Consider the following 26,502-nt stretch of genomic DNA (forward strand, 5'->3'; position numbering starts at 1 on the left):
GAAGAACTTCAGTCCCTGGTAATGTTGGCCCGCCTTCCCTGCGGCATCACAATCTTTAACTATCTGGCACATGCGCAGATGTGCTCAAGGGCTCTGCCTGGCCTTTGTGTCCTGGCAGAGCCCTATGACACATCTGCGCAAGTGCAGGGGTTTTGTGCGCATGTGCAGGCACACTGAGATCTGGCACTTCCATACCTGCTGCATCTTTGTGCATTAAAAGCCATTGCATGGGCACTGATATGCCACAGGGCTCTGCCGGGACCTGAAGCCCTTGCAGCAAATTTGCACACCCAAAAATTTGCACACCCTATCAACGAACAAAAGTGAAAATGGGGTCTTTGACTTACCGTAAAATCCATTTCTCTGTGTTCATTGATGGACACAGCTCTCCAGGATTCTGAACCATTGGGTTACATTGGGTTATATTGCCCCCTACAGGAGTAGGAAACTAGGCAGAGAAAAGAACTTGGCTACACCTATGGGCAGTCTTAGGTGGTATACTCCCCCTCTCTGCTATAGGTCTTCAGTTTTGTAGCAAGCAATGTCAGAAGTTATACAACTCCACAGATGAGTGGGTGCTGTGTATGTCAATGAACAGAGAACTGAATTTTACGGTAAGTCAAAAATCCCATTTTCTCTTTTGTTCATTGACGGACACGGTTCTCCAGGATTCTGAACATGAGGGGTGGGATAAAAAAATCCCAAGGGTAAACACAATAGAGAGCCAGATAAACAGGAGCTCAACAAAAAAACAACTGGAGCCCAACCTGAACAATACAGCCCCAAAGAGGGGACAGACCCTCCAATCAGCAGCCTGCATATCCTTGCGGCCAAAGGAAGCATCCACAGATGCCAACACATCCACCTTATAGAATTTAGTAAAAGTGTGCATCGACGACCAGGTGGCCGCCTTGCAAACCTGCGCCACTGACGACGATGGAAAGCCCAAGAAGCACTAAGCACCCCAGTAGAGTGCGTCATAACAGAGAAAGGAGGAACCTGACCCCTGATAGAAAAAGGCCTGAGTCACTGTCTGTCTGATCCATGTGGAAATGGTCGCAGAATAAGCATACAGCCCTTTTCTTGGACAGTCCGTGATCACAACTGTGAGTTTGACCTCCGAAAAGACTCTGTAGCTGCCAGATACCCCCTAATTGCCCGAACCACATTCAGGGAATGCAACGCAAATTCCTTAGGATGTTTGAACCTGGGACACTGGGAAGGCAACACAATGTCTTCATTCAAATAGAAATCAGTGACTACCTTTAGGAAGTAACGACAGACATGGGTTGTAGAACCACCTGATCTTTGTGGACCACCAAGTAGGGGGTACAACAAGATAATGCCGCCAGTTCCGACACCCTGCGAGCAGAGGTGATAGCCAGCAAAAAGGCCACCTTCTGGGACAGGGGAATCTCTTGAATATTCTCAAAGGGAGGCTTCTGGAGAACTGGAAGCACCAAGTTCAGATCCCATGGTGCTAAAGGTGACTGCACCGGTGGTAGAGGCTCCTCTTCAATGGCCGTTTCTTTTTAGTATGCTGGACCAACGAAAAATGGCCAATGGACTACACAAACATGGCTGCCGGCCATTGAAAACATGAGGCTACAACAAAATGGCCGCCATGCGCTGCTTAACTAGGCTTCCAGGGACCCAGGAGGGACCCCTGGATCCCAGGCTGAACGCACAAGGGAAGGGGGGAACTGGGCACACGGCCTCCATAGCAGGCAGTGCCCCCCCCCAGCCGATAGTCCAGTCACCAGTGGTTAACCCCCCCACACGCCCCCACCACCAGTATATTACAATACACCAGCCCCAGACACATCCCAAAACCACCACGCTACCCCAGGGGGGAGGGCTAGATTACCCACAGGAACCACCAATATTCAAGGGGTCTGATGGGAAGGAGGGAAACCCACAAGTCCGACCATCCCAGGGAGGGGCCTGCGTCCACCCCTAATCCCTCCAGGGGGAGAGAGGGGGAACCTCTACTCACCACACCAGGAACCAGGCAGGCACCGCTCCAGACAGAACCTCCTCCCCATCGAAATAGTGGGGCTGTCGGCCAGGAGGAACACTGCTTCTCAGGCTGAGACCCGCTCATATGCAACCTTGTGAGGCGTTTAACTCGCTGGCAAGCTCCCGTCCAGTGGGGCTCTGTAGCGGCAGACCTAGCGAGGAGCTGTGGTCTGCGTGCGCCTGCTGGCTGGACTGGGAGACAGATTGGATAATCTATATCCAGTGGTCATCCCAGTCTGGCAGTTGATTGTAGATCTCGCAGGAAAAAAAAAACAGGAGAAAAAAAAACATTTAAAAGGAAAAAATTGCCAGAACCAGAGATCCTGGCAGGGAACTAGGTCCTTACTCCCGACTAGGCAGAAAAAAACTGAAGACCTATAGCAGAGAGGAGGAGTATATCTCCTGGGACTGCCAATAGGGGTAGTCAAGATCTTTTTTCTGCCTAGTGTCCTACTCCTGCAGGGGGCAATATAACCTAATGCTTCAGAATCCTGGAGAGCTGTGTCCGCCAATGAACGAAAGATAAATCTAATTGTGGGAGAGGGAGGGCGAGGAGGCAGGTGAAAATAAATTGTTTTATAGGGTGAAGGTCTGCTTTAATACTAAATAAATAATCATAATACTCATAAACAAGAACTATTACAAATCCAGCCACAACATACGGCATTCAAAAACCGCCAGCAGAATGAAAGATATCATTTGTAATAATCTAGCAGTGTAGGGATTAAATAATATATCTTTAATAGGCCTGTGCTTCTAAGGGAGCAGACATTCTGCTTTAGAATAAGCCCCTGCTCCTCCCACACATCTAGGAATTTTTATATTTGCATAACTCCTCCCAAGAGCCAGCCCACTGCTTGTATCAGGGCTGAGGACTCCTCAGAAGAGTACAAAGACAAGGTGCTATGATGTTATCAGGAAACTATGTACAGCACCCTGCCGGCTCCTCCTACCAGCCATGATCTATCTGCATTGCATAGGGATCTATTGATGACATCACTGGGTCTTTAATAAAGTATGTAATGAAAACAGGAAGGCGTTATTTAAAAAGTTAGCTTTTTTAATTACTTTCTATTTGTAATAGTGTTAAAGGTAACTTTTTTTTTTAAGTTTTGGATAGTGTGGGGACGGTTTAGAACCATTTCCAGGATTTTAGTGCCATTTTTCTGTTTCTGCTGTTAAGAATCACCCCATTTGTTCTGGTGACAAATGTCATCAGGACAAGAAATGGTGAGAGATCCAAAATGTTACATTTTATACCAGAACAAGAAGTCATAGGAAAATTTTCCAATGGGGACACCTGTTTCGGTGACACCCGTCCAATAAGTCATTTCCTCTCACTTTGGAGAGTTTAAAGGAGAATTACAGCCAAAGCTCGTTCTGCACTCCTGTGACCCAATCGGCTCCGCTGAAGCCCGCTGTCGGATGATTTCACAGAGACATTCTAGGCTGAGGAAAGATCGTAACCATATGGTCAGGATCTGCCCACATGCCTGGACCGGCACCCAGCTCAGCCTTTCAGCGAGCCGCTGAGAGTCTGAGATGGCCGCTCCCGCCCCCACAACAGCCCAGCGCTCCAGTGAAAAGGGAGGAAGCGGGGGCGGGGTGCAGAGCAGACAGCTTGGACTGGCAGTCATCAGTTCTCTGCTCAGGGAGCTCTAACAACCGAGTGGTCAGCAGTGTTTGATCACTTGGTCCTCTGCCTTAGAGCCAGCGGGGGACAGATGCTGCATCCACCTAAGTATGATTCAAAAAAAAATTCTCATACTTCTCTTTTAAAATGGTTGTAAACCTCACACATGAAATATGAACAAAGCATATCCCTCAAGTGTGCATTTGTATCAACTACTCAACTAAAAGTACTGTCATTTCTGTCTGTTGCTTTGTTCCTCTACTATCGGCATGAGTCACTTCTGACAATTTTTCCTGACACCAAGAGAAAAATGGTGACGGAGAGGGGCCTTCATCAGATTTACAGTCTGAGCTCTGTTCCTGTGTGTGAGGAGGGGTATTTTTCTTCCCTCCAATAGGCTCAGACCAGCTTATAAATTTAGCACTTTGAGCAGATGTAGAGAAGAGAAGACTGCAGATAAACAGTTACAACTTATGTAGGAGGATTTGTTTAATATCTGTGTATAAGCTGAGGGTAGTCCCTTCCCTGGGTATATGTAAATGTTTACAACCATTTTAATAAATGTATCTTGGCTGAGATCAGTTTAAATAAAGGCACATCATTATACTCACCTAGGTAGTCATCAAAGGAGAACTTGTCATTGTCCCATATCTGTAACATGAGGTTTGGGGGGATTTTATTTTCAATCTTATCCAAGCTCCAGAAGTGTTCCTGTGGAGACAGAAGGAGAAAGAAATGTGAATATTATGGCACTTTTCCACTGCAAGTGCCGGCTTGGCTCTACTCGGCCCTGCTTGGCCCGGTTTGCTTTTCCACTGCTGGTACCACATGGTACGGTGTTGGAACGGTTCGGTACGGTACGGTATGGTTTGCTTTTCCACTAAAGTAGTACTAAAGTTAAGTGGGTGGGATGTGGGTGGGATAACAACGACTCTCTGACCAATCAGTGGCTAGTAGTGACAGCATGCAAAGGATTGTGGGATATGGCACCGGGTATGGTACCTCTTGGAACCACAATCGAGGTGGTACTGTTTTTGAGAGCCGTACCGTTCGGTTCCATGTAGTGGAAAAGCGCCGCCGTACCGTACCGTACCGAACCGTTCCTACACCGTACCATGCGGTACCAGTAGTGGAAAAGCACAAAAGCGAGCCGAACCGTTCAGTTCCATGCAGTGGAAAAGCGCCATTATATGCTGACCTTACAATCCCAGCAATGGAGACTTAAAAATTGCAGTGGAACCTGTTGAATACTCCATAATTTTACTGTGCTATGTGGCCAAATATTTGCAGACAGTTGCCCAGAACAGTTATTATTGAACATCCCATTCTTAAACCATAAATTTTAACATGTAGTTGTCCGCCCCCCTCCAAGGTAATGTTAATATTCCCATCGCACATGTTCCCGGAATGGGCTCAGAGATAGCGGATGCTGCAGCAACAGCCATTTGGAGACTGGAGACATCACAGATTACTGCACATATTTGGCACTACACCACAGATCGTCAAGTGCTGTCCAAACCTTTTATTGAGGAATGATCAAATCAGAAAGGACATGGTGCAACGTTTCATAACTGAGCAGGACCCCTTCATCAGGCATGTGATGTCACAAGCCTGATGAAGAGGTCCTGGGCAGTTCTGAAACGTTGCCTATGTCCTTTTGATGTAATTATTCTTCAATACAACTTTTGGAAGACACTTGATGATCTGTGGTGTGCTGGGAAATATGTGCATTTTCCTCCCTTCCCACACACATACTATTCAGCTACGACATCATCCACCCTTCTGGGACGGCTTTCCACAAGGTTATGAATCAAAAGGAGTTTTAGAGCTAGACCCCTTGAGTGGATAAGGATAGGTAGTCCAAACTTTGCATTTTTTGGAGGCAACTCTCATTAAACAGCGATATTCAATGGAGTTTCAAGAAATGTCTAGGGAATTTTGGAAGAATGACAGTGCCATAGGCTGTTACACTGGAGTCTCCCACATACCGTATCTAAAGTCCTCAAGTAAATTGAAGTCCAATACAGATATAATTTATTTTCAGCATACAAGCCACTGATGAAGGGTTGTAAACCTCTGAAACATGTTGGTTTTACACTTTTACATTGTGTTTTAATGAAAAAACCTGGAATTGTCGAATCATTGTGAAGCTCATTCTTCCAATAATCTCCATGGTTGGGGATGTTTCAATGGAGCTGGCCTGGTGTACCCTGCCTTATACTTTGGAGGGATACCTGCCTAATTTTTGGTATACTGTGGTTTACCCTCGAGAGGTCTCCAAACTGCGGCCCAGGGGCCAGATGTGGCCATTTGCTTACATTTATCCAGGCCTTGGGGCACTAGTCCTCCCACCAGTCCTCCCCCTGATACAAGAAACTATTCCCCCCACTGACACCAACAATGGGGCATAATTCCAGCCACTCACACCAAAAATGGGGCACTATTCCTCCCTAAGATATCAAAGATGGGGCACTGTTTACTCCCACTAATGCCAGGAGAATATTTACCCCAACTAGCCACAGTCTGGTTCCTTCTAAATTCCCAAGGACAGTAAACTGGCCCTTTTGTTTATAGAGTTTGAAGACCCCTGCTCTACCTAGTGCCTGCACTGTAAAGTAATTGGTGATGCATAAGTGTTTTGTAAGATGGCTTTCAGAAATTTGGAGGCTTAAAAATTGCTGTGAGGAATTACCATGGAATTTCTGACCTCAGGAAGAATCGTCATTGCAAGACACTGCCATAAGCCTCATACCCCTCCTATTTCTAAGTGGGTGTGTGAAATTGATTCTTTATGTCACATGGAACAGATGGTCTCTTGGAAAAACGGCACTGAAGAAGCACACAAACTTTCCTGGATGGTGTGGAACTATTTAAAGATATTCATTTAATTTTGCTTCCTTTATCTGAAACTTCCTGCAGGTCCATACTAGGCCATCTCCGTCATCTTCAGTTATATATTATTTTTTCTGTAGTCTCTTTGTTTCTCTTTTTCTCCTTTTTTTTTTTTTTTTATATATGGGGGTTATCTATTCTCTTTACAAGTATATGTAGTCTACGTCAGTGTTTTTCAACCTCTTTTTCTGTCAAGGCATCCTCTAAAATTATGGACAGTCCTGGGGCACCCCATTCTCAAATGTAAAAAGCTATTTTAATAGTTTTACATTTTACATCAACATCCACACATATGGCGCTTTTCCACTGCATGGAACCGTACCGGTTCGGCACGCTTTTGTGCTTTTCCACTGCGGTACCGCATGGTATAGGGTCGGAACGGTTCGGTACGGTACGGTATAGGTTTGCTTTTCCACTGCATGGAACCGAACGGTACGGCACGGTACGGCTCTGAAAAAACAGTACCTACTCGATTGTGGTTCCAACAGGTACCAAACTGGTACCATATCCCACAATCCTTTGCATGCAGTCACTACTAGCCACTGATTGGTCAGAGAATCACACCCACCCCGTTGTTATCCCTCCCACTTAACTTTAGTACTACTTTAGTGGAAAAGCAAACCTATACCGTACCGAACCGTTCCGACACTATACCATGCGGTACCAGCAGTGGAAAAGCAAACCGGGCCAAGCAGGGCAGAGTAGAGCCGAGCCGGTACTAGCCGGTACTTGCAGTGGAAAAGTGCCAATAGACACCCAATGTTAGTGGTGATTTATTCTTCCAAATCCAATACACTGTTTCACACTGATACTGACTAGTATCCCAGTGTTTCTCTTCTCCCTCTGTGTTTCTCCATCACTCAGCTAATGTGACCTCAGCGCTGACAGAGGGAAGGGTCATTGGTTGTTAGGACGCCGGCGGCTAGAAGGTCATAATGGTACACAATGAGAACCTGTGGCTTGGTGTAACTAACAGGCAGGCTTCATCCATCTGCTGGCTTATACAATTTTGGGGCAATTTTTAGGCATTTTGCCAAGGCGCCCCTGATGAATCCTCAAGGCACCCCAGTGTGCCTGGGCACCCTGGTTGAAAAGGCTGGTCTACGTAATGAGTTCAAGTTTTTGGTAATCTACAGACTACAGATTGTGGGTGTAGAAACCATTAAACTATTTTGCAGATTATCCAGCATATATGTTTTTGGATCCCTCTCTCATAAAACACTATATTGTATCTGTTCCAGCAGCTTAATTTCCTAATATTGTACTCTTTTGTAGTTCTCTGCTAGCATATTGTATACTATAAAGTTAAGGAAACCACACAATTTTTGGTAGAAAAATAATAAAGGATACAGCAGCAGACACAAAAAGAAGATATCACTTCTAGTAAAATAACTAAAAAATAATGTGTTGCGCTTACTAAATACTCACAAAGTGCATTATATAAATATAAAAAACCCATATACAGTCCCAATGTATAAACCTTGGGTAACAAACCAAAACGGGGGAAAAGATTATATAAAGAATAAAGTATAGTGTCCAAAAAAAAAAGTCCCATCAAAAGTGCAGAACAGAAGAATATGCACCTCTTCAAGCAAGATTGTGTATATCAGGGCTTGACAAACTTTCTTTGAATCTAGGAGCCAGCTAAAAAAGTTAGGAGCCAGTTTTTCAAATCAGCTGCCCAGCGTCCAAAAAAAAAAAAGAGAAAGCAAGAAAGAAATAAAAGGGAAAGAAATGGAGAGAAGAGAAAAAAAAGAAAGAGAGAGAGAAAAAAAAGAGGAGGTAGAGGAGGGGAGATGGGGGGGGAGGGGGTAGGAGAAGGGGAGAGCGAGAGGAGGATGGGGGGGGGGGGGTGAGAGAGAGAGAAGGAAAGAGAGGGGAGGGGGAGGGATGTAAAGGGTGGGAGAGAGTGATAGTCTCAGGCACATGTGTATATGTACACTTTACCTTATTCTTTATAAAATCTTTTCACCCTGTTTTGGTTTGTTACCTAATGTTTATACATACATTGGGACTTTATGGTTTTTTTTTTATATTAGTTATATAATGTACCAGCCGTCAACGTTTCTACTCGCCTGCTCGCATTTTGTGAGTGGAAAATGATTGAGGGCGAGTGTGGGGCTGCCTCGGGTGCCATTCTCTCATCGATCACCCAGGGGAAGAGAGAGGAGAGGAAGAGGAAAGCCTGCCGGATCATCATAAGGCAGGGATCGCCCCGCTGTAACAGCTTTCATTTGAATTGCCGGGCGCTCGCCGTCACACACAGCACCGCCTCCTGGACCGGCTCCTTTGATAGAGAGAACAGCGGTCCAATGCCGGGATGTGTGACGTCTATCATAGGATCTGATCCAAGAGGTGGGACTTTGTTTGACGGTGAGCGCCCGGCAATTCAAATGAAAGCTGTTACAGTGGGGCGATCCCCGCTCTGTGATTAAGCGGCCCGATTTCCTCTTCCTCTCCTCTCTCTTCCTCTGCACTGGTCAGGCAGCATTGACAGGCACAGTTGAGGCTGCATCGATGGGCACAGGTGAGGTTGCATTGATGGGCACAGGTGAGGCTGCGTTGATGGGCACAGGTGAGGCTGCATTGAGGGGCACAGATGAGGCTGCATTGAGAGGCACAGGTGAGGCTGCATTGATAGGCACTGATCAGGCTGCATTGATGGGCACAGGTGAGGTTGGATTGATGGACACTGGCGAGGCGGCATTCATGGGCACTGGAGAGGGGGCATTCATGGGCACAGGTGAAGCTGCATTGATGGGCACAATTGAGGCTGCATTGATGGGCATTGATCAGGCTGCATTGATGGGCACAGGTGAGGTTGCATTGATGGACACCGGTGAGGCTGCTTAATGGGCACAGGTGAGGCTGCATTGATGGGCACAGGTGAGGCTGCATTGAGTAAGGTAGAGGTCTGGGCTCTATGTGGCACACTCAAGTTCCTCCTAACCAAACTCATGAAACCATGTCTTTATGGAGCTGGCATTGTGCACCTGAAGTCAAACATTTTGAGGGATCTCCACATATTTTTGGTCATTATGAGGTTGATTTACTAAAACTAGTGAGTGCAAAATCTGGTGCAGGTCTGCATAGAAACCAGTCACCTTCCAGGTTTTATTGTCAAAGACTAACTGAACAAGCTGAAGATAGAAGCGGATTGGTTTCTATGCACAGCTGTACTAGATTTTGGGCTCTTCAGTTTTAGTAAATCAAACCCATTGCATTGTTCATACGCTTAGTGCCTACATTATACAGTAACTGGTAATACACTGTTCTGTATGCAGCCTTTCAGATTTTATTTTATGTGTCACCTAACACCTCTACATTATATAAGGACCAGTGTGCGGCTTCTGTCCCAGTGTTAATTTTGACATCAAATTTCGATTTAGTTTTAGTCATAGTCTTTTGACTAAAATGCCATTTTAGTTATAGTCGTATTTTAGGCATCTGAATTGTTTTAGATTTAGTCGTATTTTTGTCGACTAAAATCTAATGGGTTTAGTTAAATTGTAATGCATTATTTAAGCATTTCTCTAGAGTTTACAAACTCATTATATACTACCTGAGTAAAAATCAAATAACATATTATTATTTATGGTATTAAGATTAAAATAATTTAATTTGAACATGTACTACAGACACAGATTTACCTGTTGTGATACATAATTAGTGTTAAAGTGATTCTAAAGGCTCATGGTTTTTTACCTTCATGCATTCTATGCACAAAGGTATAAAACCTCCTCTGTGCAGCAGCCCCTCCCCCCCTTCCCCCCACAATACTTACCTTAGCCCCATCCTAATCCAGCTGTCTGCACAAGAGCCTCGGCTCTCTGGGAACTCTACCTTACCCACTGCCCTTGGCTTCCGCTGCTGTCAATCACAGCTAGTGAGCCAATGAATAGAGAGAGGGGGCGGGGCTGTGCCGTGGCTCTGTGTGTGAAGGGACATGCGGAGCTGCGGCTCGGAAAAGAGTCTGCTTGGGTGCCCCCATTGCAAGCTGCTTGCTCTGGGAGCACTCGGCAGGAGGGAAGGGTCAAGGATGCCATGGAGGGACCTAAGAAGAGGAGAATCGGGGCATCTCTGTGCACAACCATTTCACAGAGCAGGTAAGTATATCATGTTTATTATTAAAAAAAAAAAAGAAAGCCTTTAATATCACTTTAACCCCTTCCAGCTGACGGAACGCAAATATGCGGACTCAGCTTCAAGGGGTTGTACCGGAGCGATGCCTAAAACTAGATGCATCACCCTAGTACCATTGTTTAGAGCCGACAGCTGGCTTTCATGTAACAACCACCGATGCGGCTAAGCAGCCGCTCGATTCTTATTACAAGGAGTGGGAGAGGTCGCCCCCCTCCCGTCGCCTTCCGCGAGTCTCCCATCCTACCGGGAGATCTGAGTGCCGGCTGGCCAAAGAAGAAACAAAGCCAGATTCACTCTGATCAGGTCTCCGATGTGGAAACCCGAAAGCGATGTCATGACATCACTTCAGGTTACTGGAGCCTTAAAGCAGAGTTCCGGCCACAAAATCGATAAAATCACTTACCTTTATTATAGAATAAAATATACTAACCTTCCTTCCACTTCCTCCCTCTGAGGCCGCGGCCCGCGCCGTCACTTCCGGTTTGCGATGATTCCTGGGAGCTGAACGTTATCGCTCCCAAAAATCAATGCGCCTGCACCGGCCCCGCTCGTCACTTCCGGTGCAGGCGTGGCATTCACTGCTAAACAGCTTTTGGGCATGCCCAGAAGCTGTGCAGAGATGCCGTGCCTGCACCGGAAGTGACAAGCGGGGCCGGTGCAGTGCATTGTGGGACTCCGACGTTACGGAAGAGGACACGAAGAGGGACGCTGCGGCTTCAGCTGCCCACACCTGAGATGGCAGCGCTGGAGAAGAAATTTTCAAGGTAAGTATTTACAGGTAAGTGCGACCCGGGACAGTTCAGAGGCTATCCATTATGGAATGTACTAGCCCTGACTGTCCCGGGGGGATTTTAGCTCAAATTGACCCCCGAGGCCGGAACTTCGATTTAAAGGCTGCAGATTTAAAAAAAAAATTACAGTATTCAAAAAAGCCAAACTTGGCGTTTTTGAATGCTTTTAAGCGCAGAGGAGGGGTTTGGAGTCTGTTTACATTCCCTGTGACAGCAACAAAAGTGATAAAAACATTTTTTTTAAAGGGACAGTGTAAAAATAAAATAATTAAGAATTTAAAAAATAAATAAATTTAAAAGCGCCCACCCCTTTGTGCTCACGCGCAGAACAAACGCATATGCAAGTTTCGCCCACATATTTAAATGGTGTCCAAGCCACACATGTGAAGTATTACCATGATCGTTAGAGCGAGACCAATAATTCCAGCCCTAGACCTCCTCTGTTACTCTAAACTGGTAAACGTTAATATTTTTAAGCGTTGTCTATGGAGATTTTTAAGTACCACAGTTTGTCGCCATTCCACGACTGTGCACAATATTAAAGCATGACATGTTGGGTATCTATTTACTCGGCATAACATCATCTTTCACATTATACAAAAAAATTGGGCTAACTTCGCTGTTTTTTTTTTTTTTTTTTTTTTTTTTAATTCGTGAAAGTGTACTTCTTCCCAAAAAACTGCATTTGCAAGACTGCTGTGCAAATACCGTGTGATATAAAATATTGCAACAATCGCCATTTTATTCTCTATGGTCTCTGCAAAAAAATAAAATAAATATATATATATATAAAATGTTCAAAGGGTTCTATATAATTTTCTAGCAAAAAATACTGTTTTTAACTTGTAAGCAACTTATGTCAGAAAAAGGCTCAGTTTCCAAGGGGTTAATTTTGATGTTAAAATTTTGATTTCGTTTTAGTCATGGTCTTTTGACTAAAATGCCATTTTAGTTTTAGTCGTATTTTAGTCTTCTAAATTGTTTTAGTCTTAGTCATATTTTAGTCATGTGAATTGTTTTTGTTTTTATCGTTTTTTTAGTTGGCTAAAATAGTGTTAATTTCGGCAAGGAAATGAACACTGCTTCTTACCACTGTCTGTATAGTATGGTACTTCCACGCCAGTATTTTATCATTGGTATATACAGAATAAATTTGTTTTTGTGCTTGAACATTCCAGCACAAATCATCCAAAGCGAGAGTGGAAATTCTACGTCACAACAGATCTGCTTTTCCATTCAGAAAAAATGAGAACCGTTAGACAGCTGCTGCCATCTTTTATCATGACTTGAACCATAGAGGTACATGTTCCTATGGATAAAAATCAATGACTATTTCATCTGCCGCACAACTTTTTAACATTGGGCAAATATTTTCTGTGAAAAATGTGACACCTCGACCAGAAGCGGATGCTAGGGTTGGCCGCTGACACACAGCCGGTTAGTACTCTTAGACAGCGCGTCTTTTTTAAAAATTGCATTTTTGGGCTGCTCTTACCTTTGTGGAGACTAAGCAGGCCTGCTCAGCTGGGAGATAGTCAAATGGGAAGATAAACCTCCAGTTGAAGTTGCCTTCACCACCCATAGACCTGTAGTGAACATCTGTTTTTTGCCTATGTTCCTCGTGTCCGATCATCCAGCTGAGGGAAAAAAGGAGAGGCAAGATGGTTAGCTAGGGAGGAAGTCTTTTTTTATGTAAGCCTGCCAGCTTCAAAATTGGTAGCACCCACATGGGGGTATATGTGTAATAGGCACTGCCTGGCTTCATAGAAACCAGTATAAACCTGTATATAAGGTGACAGTGTGTGTCTTGTCAGATAGTGGAGGAGGAAGCAGTGCTGGATCAGTAATCTGTATATAAGGTGACAGTGTGTGTCTTGTCAGATAGTGGAGGAGGAAGCAGTGCTGGATCAGTAATCTGTATATAAGGTGACAGTGTGTGTATTGTCAGATAGTGGAGGAGGAAGCAGTGCTGGATCAGTAATCTGTATATAAGGTGACAGTGTGTGTCTTGTCAGATATTGGAGGAGGAAGCATTGCTGGATCAGTAATCTGTATATAAGGTGACAGTGTGTGTCTTGTCAGATGATGGAGGAGGAAGCAGTGCTGGATCAGTAATCTGTATATAAGGTGACAGTGTGTGTCTTGTCAGATAGTGGAGGAGGAAGCGGTGCTGGATCAATAATCTGTATATAAGGTGACAGTGTGTGTCTTGTCAGATAGTGGAGGAGGAAGCAGTGCTGGATCAGTAATCTGTATATAAGGAGACATTGTGTGTCTTGTCAGATAGTGGAGGAGGAAGCAGTGCTGGATCAGTAATCTGTATATAAGGTGACAGTGTGTGTCCTGTCAGATAGAGGAGGAAGCAGTGCTGGATCAGTAATCTGTATATAAGGTGACAGTGTGTGTCTTGTCAGATAGTGGAGGAGGAAGCAGTGCTGGATCAGTAATCTGTATATAAGGTGACAGTGTGTGTCTTGTCAGATAGTGGAGGAGGAAGCAGTGATGGATCAGTAATCTGTATATAAGGTGACAGTGTGTGTCCTGTCAGATAGAGGAGGAAGCAGTGCTGGATCAGTAATCTGTATATAAGGTGACAGTGTGTGTCTTGTCAGATAGTGGAGGAGGAAGCGGTGCTGGATCAATAATCTGTATATAAGGTGACAGTGTGTGTCTTGTCAGGTAGAGGAGGAGGAAGCAGCACTGGATCAGTAATCTGTATATAAGGTGACAGTGTGTGTCTTGTCAGATAGTGGAGGAGGAAGCAGTGCTGGATCAGTAATCTGTATATAAGGTGACAGTGTGTGTCTTGTCAGATAGCGGAGGAGGAAGCAGTGCTGAATCAGTAATCTGTATATAAGGTGACAGTGTGTGTCTTGTCAGATAGTGGAGGAGGAAGCAGTGCTGAATCAGTAATCTGTATATAAGGTGACAGTGTGTGTATTGTCAGATAGTGGAGGAGGAAGCAGTGCTGGATCAGTAATCTGTATATAAGGTGACAGTGTGTGCCGTGTCAGATAGTGGAGGAGGAAGCAGTGCTGGATCAGTAATCTGTATATAAGGTAACAGTGTGTGCCTTGTCAGATAGCGGAGGAGGAAGCAGTGCTGAATCAGTAATCTGTATATAAGGTGACAGTGTGTGCCGTGTCAGATAGTGGAGAAGGAAGCAGTGCTGGATCAGTAATCTGTATATAAGGTGACAGTGTGTGTATTGTCAGATAGTGGAGGAGGAAGCAGTGCTGGATCAGTAATCTGTATATAAGGTGACAGTGTGTGTATTGTCAGATAGTGGAGGAGAAAGCAGTGCTGGATCAGTAATCTGTATATAAGGTGACAGTGTGTGTCTTGTCAGATAGTGGAGGAGGAAGCAGTGCTGGATCAGTAATCTGTATATAAGGTGACAGCGTGTGTCTTGTCAGATAGTGGAGGAGGAAGCAGTGCTGGATCAGTAATCTGTATATAAGGTGACAGCGTGTGTCTTGTCAGATAGTGGAGGAGGAAGCAGTGCTGGATCAATAATCTGTATATAAGGTGACAGTGTGTGTCTTGTCAGGTAGAGGAGGAGGAAGCAGCACTGGATCAGTAATCTGTATATAAGGTGACAGTGTGTGTCTTGTCAGATAGTGGAGGAGGAAGCAGTGCTGGATCAGTAATCTGTATATAAGGTGACAGTGTGTGTCTTGTCAGATAGCGGAGGAGGAAGCAGTGCTGAATCAGTAATCTGTATATAAGGTGACAGTGTGTGCCGTGTCAGATAGTGGAGAAGGAAGCAGTGCTGGATCAATAATCTGTATATAAGGTGACAGTGTGTGTATTGTCAGATAGTGGAGGAGGAAGCAGTGCTGGATCAGTAATCTGTATATAAGGTGACAGCGTGTCTTGTCAGATAGTGGAGGAGGAAGCAGTGCTGGATCAGTAATCCGTATATAAGGTGACAGTGTGTGTCTTGTCAGATAGTGGAGGAGGAAGCAGTGCTGGATCAGTAATCTGTATATAAGGAGACAGTGTGTGTCTTGTCAGATAGTGGAGGAGGAAGCAGTGCTGGATCAGTAATCTGTATATAAGGTGACAGTGTGTGTCTTGTCAGATAGTGGAGGAGGAAGCAGTGCTGGATCAGTAATCTGTATATAAGGTGACAGTGTGTGTCTTGTCAGATAGCGGAGGAGGAAGCAGTGCTGGATCAGTAATCTGTATATAAGGTGACAGTGTGTGTCTTGTCAGATAGTGGAGGAGGAAGCAGTGCTGGATCAGTAATCTGTATATAAGGTGACAGTGTGTGTCTTGTCATATAGTGGAGGAGGAAGCAGTGCTGGATCAGTAATCTGTATATAAGGTGACAGTGTGTGTCTTGTCAGATAATGGAGAAGGAAGCAGTGCTGGATCAGTAATCTGTATATAAGGTGACAGTGTGTGTCTTGTCAGATAGAGGAGGAGGAAGCAGTGCTGGATCAGTAATCTGTATATAAAGTGACAGTGTGTGTCTTGTCAGATAGTGGAGGAGGAAGCAGTGCTGGATCAGTAATCTGTATATAAGGTGACAGTGTGTGTCTTGTCAGATAGTGGAGGAGGAAGCAGTACTGGATCAGTAATCTGTATATAAAGTGACAGTGTGTGTCTTGTCAGATAGTGGAGGAGGAAGCAGTGCTGGATCAGTAATCTGTATATAAAGTAGGGATGCCTCTCACCTCTTCACATAAATATCGCTCATTTTCTCCCCTGTGATGCTAACATCATCTAGGATGACATCCCGCGTGTTCCAAACTATGCAACGCAACAAAAACCTGGAGGAGAGAAAAGAGTAAAACAAACAAATGTTAAGATTGCATGGACATCTGATTGTTGCTGCTCCACCGAAGTCACCGATTACATCTCTGGGTTGGCCTAGTCCTAATCTGTACATAGCCAGAGCAGACAACAGAGCTGGGGGAGGGACCCAGCAGGCTCCACCCACTAAAGGCTGCCTGCAGAAAACTACAGGGGGGCGGGGCATAGACAAGACCTGTCATCCTAAACAAGGAGAGAGAGCAGCAGTGAGCGGTCTTTATTACAGGAAGGAGGGAAAATCTCACACTGGATTACTGCACAGATCTGGAAGAAATACACAAAGCACACCGGTAAGTCTGGAGGACTAAGCAGGCTGTATATGGATGCAGACCAACCAAATGTGATGCTGAGCCTCCCTGAATGAGAGTGGAAGTGATACAATACAATAAAAGAAAGGGGCGGGCCAGAGGCAGGCTGCGGCGGAAAGGGCTAAATGAGGAAAGGGCTAGAAGATGGTGGACATCCTCCAGCCGGGAAATTAAGCAGTTTCTATCTAAATTCAAATGGAGCAGCTCCCACCCAAATAGCACAGGGGTAAATATCGGGCTTTCATTGTGCCACAAAGGGGTCACATACATACTTTATATATACAGTATCTCACAAAAGTGAGTACACCCCTCACATTTTTGTAAATATTTTATTCTATCTTTTCATGTGACAACACTGAAGAAATGACACTTTGCTACAATGTAAAGTAGTGAGCGTACAGCTTGTAGAACAGTGTAAATTTACTGTCCCCTCAATACACAGCCATTAATGTCTAAACCACTGGCACCAAAAGTGAGTACACCCCTAAGTGAGAGTGTCCGAATTGGGCCCAATTAGCCATTTTCCCTCCCCGGTGTCATGTGACTCGTTAGTGTTACAAGGTCTCAGGTGTGAATGGGGAACAGGTGTGTTAAATTTGGTGTTATCGCTCTCACTCTCTCATACGGGTCACTGGAAGTTCAACATGGCACCTCATGGCAAAGAACTCTGAGGATCTGAAAAAAAAGAATTGTTGCTCTACATAAAGATGGCCTAGGCTAAAGGAAGATTGCCAAGATCCTGAAACTGAGCTGCAGCACGGTGGCCAAGACCATACAGCGGTTTAACAGGGCAGGTTCCACTCAGAACAGGCCTCGCCATGGTCGACCAAAGAAGTTGAGTGCATGAGCTCAGCGTCATATCCAGAGGTTGTCTTTGGGAAATATAGGTATGAGTGCTGCCAGCATTGCTGCAGAGGTTGAAGGGGTGGGGGGTCAGCCTGTCAGTGCTCAGACTATACGCCGCACACTGCATCAAATTGGTCTGCATGGCTGCCGTCCCAGAAGGAAGCCTCTTCTAAAGATGATGCACAAGAAAGCCCACAAACAGTTTGCTGAAGACAAGCAGACTAAGGACATGGATTACTGGAACCATGTCCTGTGGTCTGATGAGACCAAGATAAACTTATTTGGTTCAGATGGTGTCAAGCGTGTGTGGCGGCAACCAGGTGAGGAGTATAAAGACAAGTGTGTCTTGTCTACAGTCAAGCATGGTGGTGGGAGTGTCATGGTCTGGGGCTGCATGAGTGCTGCCGGCACTGGGGAGCTACAGTTCATTGAGGGAACCATGAATGGCAACATGTACTGTGACATACTGAAGCAGAGCATGATTCCCTCCCTTCGGGGACTGGGCCGCAGAGCAGTATTCCAACATGATAACAGCCCCAAACACACCTCCAGGACGACCACTGACTTTCTAAAGAAGCTGAGGGTAAAGGTGATGGACTGACCAAGCATGTCTCCAGACCTAAACCCTACTGAGCATCTGTGGGGCGTCCTCAAACGAAAAGTGGAGGAGCGCAAGGTCCACACATCGGCGGTGTTCGATCGCTCGGTTCTCAGTGTAGAGGCGCCGGGGACAGATGCAGCATCAGACCGATTCTGCATCTACCTAGGTAAGTATGAATCTGAACCCCCCCCCCCCCACCCCCATACATCTCTTTTAAATTGAGGGATGGTACTCAGAGGAATATTGGTAAGTACAGGACAAATCCACCACTATTTTTTTAGAAGCTCACAGTGTGCAGTAAAATCAGATTAAACCATTTCAGTACAAGAGGGATGGCTGGAGTTCCATTTTAAAGAATGTTGGGGGGGGGGGGGCAGAGTTAATCTCCCCAATAAGGACACAAAGAGATATCAAAACCTAATAAAGGGTTCTTCTAGCCCTTTCCCAATCTTTAGGGCTAAAACCATTTTCTGTAAAGTAGCATGGCCAAAGGGAAAGCATACATTTCCAGGTTTCAAGAATATCACCGACTAAATGTAATTATAGTATGCAGTTTGCAAGAGCTCAGCGTGACCAATCAGATTCCAGATCTCAGGCATGAGATAATTTGTGATTGATGTCAAAAGGAAATTTCACTGACCGCATTATCGCTACTTTAATCACCAATCAGATTTGAGATCACTAGGGTGACATGAGAAAAAATTGTGTCTTCCTGCTCCAGCATATCACACAGGTGTACAGTAAAACCTTGGTTTGAGAGTAACTTGGTTTAAGAGCGCTTTGCAAGACAAGCAAAATTTTCAAATAAATTTTGACTTGATATACAAGCGATGTCTTGATATACAAGTAGCCTCAAGTCACAGCTGATGATTGGAACAGGCACATCTAAGGATGCAGGCATCAGGGGTAAAGCTGTCCACATAGGACTATCCTCCGCACCATCATCTACGTCATCCTTTCCATGCTGCCCCTCGCTTTCAGATCGCTTTACTGCAGGGTGGTCTTCCCGGTCAGGATTACAGACTGGCAGCCGGCGGTGCAGAAGATGGTCTATGTGAACAGCTTTACCCCGGATGCCTGCATACTTAGATGTGCCTGTTTTATTCATCAACCATGTGAGTTGCTAAATGTTGAACCTTCATTAAATGGAACCATATTGCTACCCTGTAGCTCCTGCTGGATTTTGCTTCCAATCCCCTTGTGGAAGCGGCTATTTGTGGATGGACATTGTATGGTTACACAACCTATCGCTGTGTCCATAATCTTTTTATATGGACTATAAATTGAAGGATTTGTGAATAAATGGTTGTGGAACGAATCATCTGAGTTTCCATTATTTCTTATGGGGAAATTCGCTTTGATATAAGAGTGCTTTGGATTACAAGCATGGTTCCGGAACGAATTATGCTCGCAATCCAAGGTTTTACTGTACTTTAGAAGATTATAGCATAAATCTCACCTTTTTGCTTTTCTTGGAGTGATGTTAAACGGTGGCCCAGGAGGTCCCAGAAACTTGGGGAACACATCTACCCACATCTGCAGCTTTCCCTAGAATGAAAAAGTACAGACTGTGAGGACAACGTGGCCGAAGGGATACAAATTTTCCTCTGTTTGGCTGAGGTGGAGATTGTGACATCATCTGCCCACCTCTCCACCCCAGCCAATCAGAAGACTTGTATTCATTCATAAAAATACAAGGCTGCCTGTGAATGGAGGAGCCGCTCTCAGCTCAAGTTGTTGACAGGAAGTCTCCATACCACTGCCGTGACAAAGAGCTGTATACTGTATATAGCTGATGCTACTGTAGCACTGCCCCTAGAGGACTGCTGAGAATTGCACTTTCTGGATTCCCCTGTGTTACCCGTAGCAACAGTCTGTGGAAACTTATCACTTTAGACACTTTTTTTTTAAAGTTTTACACTGCCATATGCGATACGCAGGGGGTGTCAATTAAAAGTTAACGACACCCCCAGTTGCGATCGCATATCGCAGTGCGATCTGCAAGTACGCACAGAATCGGTGTAAACCACTGTGCGATCCGATTCTACTGCGGCTCAAAAAAAGCCTCATGTGCGTGTTTGGTGCGGATACAGTGCGAATTCAGCCATACAAAGTGTATGGCTGAACTCGCATCCGCACATCAGATCGCATGTAGTTAGGAGCAGTGCGCTCCGAATTACATGCGATCTCCGCAAACGCGGAAGTGTGAACCGGCACTTATAGTTAATCTTATTTAGTAATTATAGTTCTCCGCTAATATGTTTGTATGTTTAATGCTCCCTTTTTTGTTGTTGTATTTGTGACGTCCTGTGTGACGTGTTTCCTATGTTTTGTCTGTATTTTTTGATAATATATATAATTAAAATAAAATCTGATAGAAAAAAAAAAAAACACCGGATTCAACTCTTATTAAAGAGTTACGCTGCCTGTGGATTGTACCAAATCAGCAGTTGACTAATATGTCTGGACAGAGGTATGTCAATGCATAAAGCGATATTTGAAACATAACAGGTAATGTAAATTTAAAAAAAGCTAATGCTATTTGGATAAAAAAATCCAAATATATTGTGAGACGTGTAGGTAAGTGATACAATCTGAAGGGGGGCACCGTGTCTTATATCCAGTTATTTATTAAACTTAATTCCAAGAGGCAGACAATGGAGGAGAGACCTCTGCTGGCATGCCTGAGTATTAAAAAAGGGCCACCAATATCCACCTACAGCTGAAGCTTTTGGGCCCATTTACATTTTTGCAGTGAATCAACACATGTGCGTTATGTTAGGCCAGCACACTGAAAATAATGGACGGCCAATATACCAAAATGTCCTAAAAAATTGAGTTTCACAACATTTGTGATAGAACACGCCGCAGTGTATTAGGGTGCTTTGTGTCACACTACAATGCATGGGTGCTGCCTTAGTGCATTGAGGTGGTGTTGTGTCAAAGTGCGTATAATACAGATTTCTTACCTGTTCTATGTCTGGCTGCATGGGGCTATAGAGCGATCGTGTTTCAACGTGTTCATGGACCAGGCCCTGTGTGCGCAGGACGTGCAGAGCCAGACGCTCCTCAAGAGGTCCCAAATGTGAATTGGGGAATTTACGGTCATCTGTCAGAGAGAGAAAATGAGCAAATGTGACATTCAATTTTTTTTTTTCTATTTATAAAACCGTGACATTCCAAACCATTTACATCAATCTCTGCACCAGAGGAGCTTACACTCTAATATCCCACCACAGTGATTCACTATTATTATAAGTTTATATACCTCTGACATATTCCACAGTGCTGTACAGAGCAGAGGCGTAATTAGAACCTTCAGGGCCCCCGTGCAAGAAACCATGAAGGGCCCCCCGGACAGCAGAACACAAGTGAACTAGATAGGAGGAGTGGCAGGGGCAGCATACAGAGGAACCAATCTCCTAATTTTCCTGCTGCAGCTACAGGAGGAAAAAGGAGGACAGTGATTTCTCTTCATGCTGCCCCCACCGCCCCTCCTATCCAGGTGTACAGGGGAGCCGCACAGGCCCCCTGGAGCATGGGGCCCGGTAGAGATTGCAACCCCTGCAACCCCTGTAGTTACGCCCCTGGTACAGAGACAACTAAAACATTCACCTCTATCTCCGCACCAGAAGAGCTTACACTCTAATGCCCCCACTACAGGTAGATATATTAAAACATTCCGCAGATGTTTCTAACTCATTTCTACTCTATATGAATCATAAAGGAACATTTATAATGAAGACTGAATTTTTTGGGTGCCCCATCATGACAGGTCCTCTTATTAAAGCTAAGACTGATGTATGTGTCGGTGTGTATACAGCAGCTCACCGAGATCAAACAGACTGTACTCCTGACCACGGAAGATGATCTTGTTGTTTTTGTAGACAGGGGGTTTTAAGATTCGCTGCCTGGCCAGGTTATGAAGAAGCTGGGACGGTCGTAACTGGTCCCTCCACTTGTTCGGTCCTGATCTGAGAAGAAAGAAGCAAGAAGTTACTAATGTATAGGAGGGACAACGTACCACCGAAACCCAAAATTTAAACATTTGCAACCAGGCTGCTAATCCTGCTTCAGAAATTTAATTTTGACATTCTTAACTCTTGCACAAAGCATGTTCACTTACCAATGAGCGTGTCCTTATTGGTTATCTATGCTCTCTCATTGTATGGTAATGAGTGTATTGTATCCATAGCGGAAAAGGATCTGGGTGTTCTGGTAGATCATAAGCTTAATAATAGCATGCAATGCCAAGCTGCGGTTTCCAAAGCAAGCAAAGTCCTTTCTTATATTAGGAGAGACATGGACTTCAGAGAGAGAGATATAATTTTTACCCTGTACAAATCATTAGTAAGACCTCATGTGGAATATGCAGTTCAGTTTCGGGCACCAGTTCTTAAAAAGGATATCGGGGAACTGGGGAAAGTGCAGAGAAGGGCAACCAAACTGATAAGAGGCATGGAGGAGGTCAGCTATGAGAAAAGATTAGAGGAACCAAATTTATTCTCTCTTGAAAAGAGGAGATTTAGGGGGGATATGATCAACATGTATAAATACATAAGGGGTCCATATAGTGAACTTGGTGTTGAGTTGTTCACTTTAAGGTCAACACAGAGGACAAGAGGGCACTCTTTACGTCTAGAGGAAAACAGATTTCATCTCCAAATACGGAAAGGTTTCTTCACCCTTAGGCCCCATGTACACGGGACGTTAGAAAAAACGTGCTGCAAAGTTAGTTCTGACGCCGGGAAAAAGCAGCTGTTAAACGTGCTTTCAGTAGCTTTTTCCATTGGCTTTATTGCTAGTTTGGCCACGTTGCTTCTAGCAGCGTTTTTTCTGCCTCCATTCAAAATCAATGGTTCCCTATGGGAGCCTATTGATTTGAATGGAAGGCGCACCGCAAGTCGGATCAGGATGATCCGACTTGCGGTGCGACTTGCGCTTTGAGAATCTTGAGGGGGAACTCCACGCCAAAAATGGGAAAAAAACTGCATGGGGGTCCCCCCCAGGTTCCAAACCAGGCCCTTCAGGTCTGGTATGGAATTTGAGTGTAGCCCCACGCCAAAAAAACGGCGTGGGGCCCCCCCAAAATCCATACCAGACCCTTATCCGAGCATTCAGCCCGGTAGGGCAGGAAGGGGGAGGGGACGAGCGAGCGGCCCCACCCCACCTGGGCCATACCAGGCCACATGCCCTCAACATGGGGGGGTGTTGGTGCTTTGGAACATGGGGAGCTCTCCATGTATCCCCTGGTGTTCTGTGGGTGGCCTCTCTCCGGGTAAGGGCATGCACTGGGACCACACTCCACTTTTATTTATAGCCACATTATGTATGATACATGTGTTATTTAATCATATATGGTTATCATTCTATATTTCAGCATTTTGATGTCAATTTGTGCTCCCTTTATGTATGCTATAAGCTCCTGAAGAAGCAGTGAATCTTATTCCGCGAAACATGTTGAGCGTACAGCATCCAGATGGCATCAACCACAATTGTTAATGGATATGACTTTTGGTCATCCCATATGTGAATTAACTTTTATTGAGCAAACAGACACAAAAAAATGTTTGTGCTGATGTTTTTGGACTAATATGTATATATTTTTTAAATATACTTTTGAATAAAAAACTTTTTATACAATGTAAAGCTTGTACCCGGTACCATGAAAGTCCATAAATGCCTCAACACATTCTCTCACTTTATTAAAATAAGCAGCACGCTTACATTGAAGTTAGCATGAAACAGCATGGATAGGGAACATCTGGGACCGAGCAGCTGTGATCAGTGTGAGGCTGTAGGCATCACTGGGTAAACAGAGACCGAGGATGACAGGGAGTCAGCCAGCTCAAAGTATGGATACTAGCAGTGGCGTTCTAGGCTGCGCACAAGGATGACACCTGTCAAAAAGCCTGGTGGATGTCGGGAGAGGGGGAATACACCCAGGTTTTTTTTACATTTCAAAATGTTTTATTTTACCGGGGCAAAGTTTTAATTTTTCCCAAATATTTTAAAATCTGAATTTTTTTGCTGGAAATTACTCTAGAAATTACTCCAGCAAATAAAATCGTGGTTGCGTAGCTATTTATTAAATTCAAATTTTCAGGAAGAAATACATTTAACCACTTGCCGACTGCTCACAGTATATTTGCTGCGGCAGTAAGCCCCTCACAGGCAGAGCGACGTAGGTCTCAGGAGCGAGCGTGGGCCGCCGGAGGCGCGCTCCTGCTCCTGTGCGGTCACGGACCCCCCCGCGCGTGTGACTGGCGGACCCGATCGTCCGCCGGTCACTCGCGATCGTCGGTGGAGAGGGAGAAAGGCAGGCGGCTAATGTAAACAAGCCGCCTGTCATTCTCCCCGGTGTATGAATGATGATCATACGGTTCTACTATGTAGAACCGCTGATCACTGTTCATACATCTCAAGCCACAGCCAATCACAGTTAGAATCACGCCCCTAGGGACACACATAGCCCCTCCCTCTCAAAAAAGTTAACCCCTTCACTGCCAGTGTAATTTTACAGTAACAGTGCATATTTATAGCACTGATTACTGTAGAAATGTCACTGGTAACCCAAAAAGTGTCAAAAATGTCAGTCAAGGCTCCGATCTGTCCACCGCAATGTCGCATTACCGCAAAAGATCGCCGCCATTATGCGTTAAAAAAAAAAACAACAAAAATGACAAAAATCTTTCCCTTTGTTAGTAAACGCGATAACTTTTGCGCAAACCAATCAAAATACGCTTTTTGCGATTTTTTTTCTTACCAAACATATGTAGCATAAAACAAATTGGCCGAAAATGTTAAAAAAGTTTGATTTTTACATTTTTTTGGGGGTAATTTTATATATAAAAAATGTGAAAAATATTGTTATTTTTGCAAAATTTACGCTCTTTTTTTGTTTATAGCGCATGATCAAAAAATCGCACAGGTGATCAAATACCACCAAAAGAAAGCTCTGTTTGTGGGGAAAAAAAGGACGCCAAATTCGTTTAGGTACAGCATCGCATGACTGCGCAATTGTCCATTAAAGTCACGCAGTGCCGAATCGCAAAATAGGCCCTGGTCAGGAAGGAGGTAAAATCTTCCAGGGCTTAAGTGATTAAGTGAATTTTCTTCACGTTAAGAAAAAAAAAACATCTTTACTAGGAAATTTAATACAATGTACACAGGCAGCATACAGATCCGTACAATATCATTGAAGCCAATTGTGTATGTTAGTAAAGAACATAAAAGGAGGAAAATAAATTCTGGAAACAGTTACAGTAAGCAGGTACACTCAAAGTGTTCCTAAACCCAGGAGCCTGCATTCACTATATCTGGTCATCCACAGTACACAGGACATGGAAATGCAAGTGGTTAAAAGCCTTTAAAGGTTATCAATTTCAGAGTTAACTGTAAACTATGGCCCTCAAATTATTGCTCTTACATGGACATTTGCAGCAATACCTCCCGAATTGAGAAACAGGTCTTCTTTATAAAGCTGCACTTGCAAGGCTCAGACTAGTAGAATTGCGACACTTTTCCACTGCAAGTACCGGCTCGGCTCCACTCGGCCCTGCTTGGCTCGGTTTGGTTTTCCACTGCATGGTACCGCATGGTACAGTGTTGGAACGGTTCGGTAAGGTGTGGTACGGTTTGCTTTTCCACTAATAGTAAGTGGGTGGGATAACAACGATTCTCTGATCAATCAATGGCTAGTAGTGACAAACAGTCAAGGCTGCATGCAAAGGATTGTGGGATATGGTACCGGTACGGCCCTCTTGGAACCACAACCCAGGTGGTACTGTTAAAGCGAGCCGTACCGTTCGGTTCCATGCAGTGGAAAAGCGTCGCTGTACCGTACCAAACCATTCCAACATCGTACCATGCAGTACCATGCAGTGGAAAAGCGCAAAAGCGAACCGAACCGTTCGGTTCCATGCAGTGGAAAAGCGCCATTGGTGTACTTACATGCAGTAAGACTGAGGTATGCCGCATCCAGCCCCGTATTTGGAGAGAAAACGGTTCTCCAAGTCAATGATTGTCTCTCCGATCTTCTCGTCTTTGGACATCACGTCATAGTCATAGAGGGTGACCTTCAGGTCTTTCTCCAGCGGGAGGGTGCAGGTCACTTCAAACATCCTACAAAACACAAAAGAAAATGGGAGCCATGTTTTTACAGAAAGCAATGATATGGGACATCCAGAACCTTTTGTCTAGAGTTCCAATCAAATATATAGCATATTGAACTTACTTTCCAAACACGGGCTCCAGTGTGCAGGCGATGTAATTATCCTGATCGATTATACACTTCTTCCCGACAGAAATCTTGACGTAGGGGTCACACTAGGGAGCAGATTTAAATAGGTTTGAGAGATCATATATCATACCCACGGATATGACACTTTTATCACCCTTTTTCCCACAGCCTCAAATATGATTAGGACCCCCCCAGGCCAAAAATGT

The 26,502-nt window shown here is 44.6% G+C and overlaps 1 protein-coding gene across 1 annotated transcript in view; it reads right to left on the bottom strand.

Annotated features, from left to right (window-relative positions):
* Positions 1-26,502, bottom strand: part of DYSF (dysferlin) — a 412,280-nt gene that overhangs the window by 13,804 nt on the left and 371,974 nt on the right. The window contains exons 46-53 of the mRNA XM_082264486.1: positions 26,291-26,382; positions 26,008-26,178; positions 21,886-22,028; positions 21,024-21,163; positions 19,514-19,602; positions 16,161-16,256; positions 12,974-13,115; positions 4,264-4,363 (exon numbers count right to left, since the gene is read on the bottom strand). Of these exons, the coding sequence (XP_082120612.1) occupies positions 4,264-4,363; positions 12,974-13,115; positions 16,161-16,256; positions 19,514-19,602; positions 21,024-21,163; positions 21,886-22,028; positions 26,008-26,178; positions 26,291-26,382 (973 nt within the window). The remainder of the gene's footprint in view (positions 1-4,263; positions 4,364-12,973; positions 13,116-16,160; positions 16,257-19,513; positions 19,603-21,023; positions 21,164-21,885; positions 22,029-26,007; positions 26,179-26,290; positions 26,383-26,502) is intronic.

This window comes from Pelophylax lessonae (genome assembly GCF_965119305.1).
Source record: "Pelophylax lessonae genome assembly, chromosome: 1".
NCBI lineage: Eukaryota > Metazoa > Chordata > Amphibia > Anura > Ranidae > Pelophylax > Pelophylax lessonae.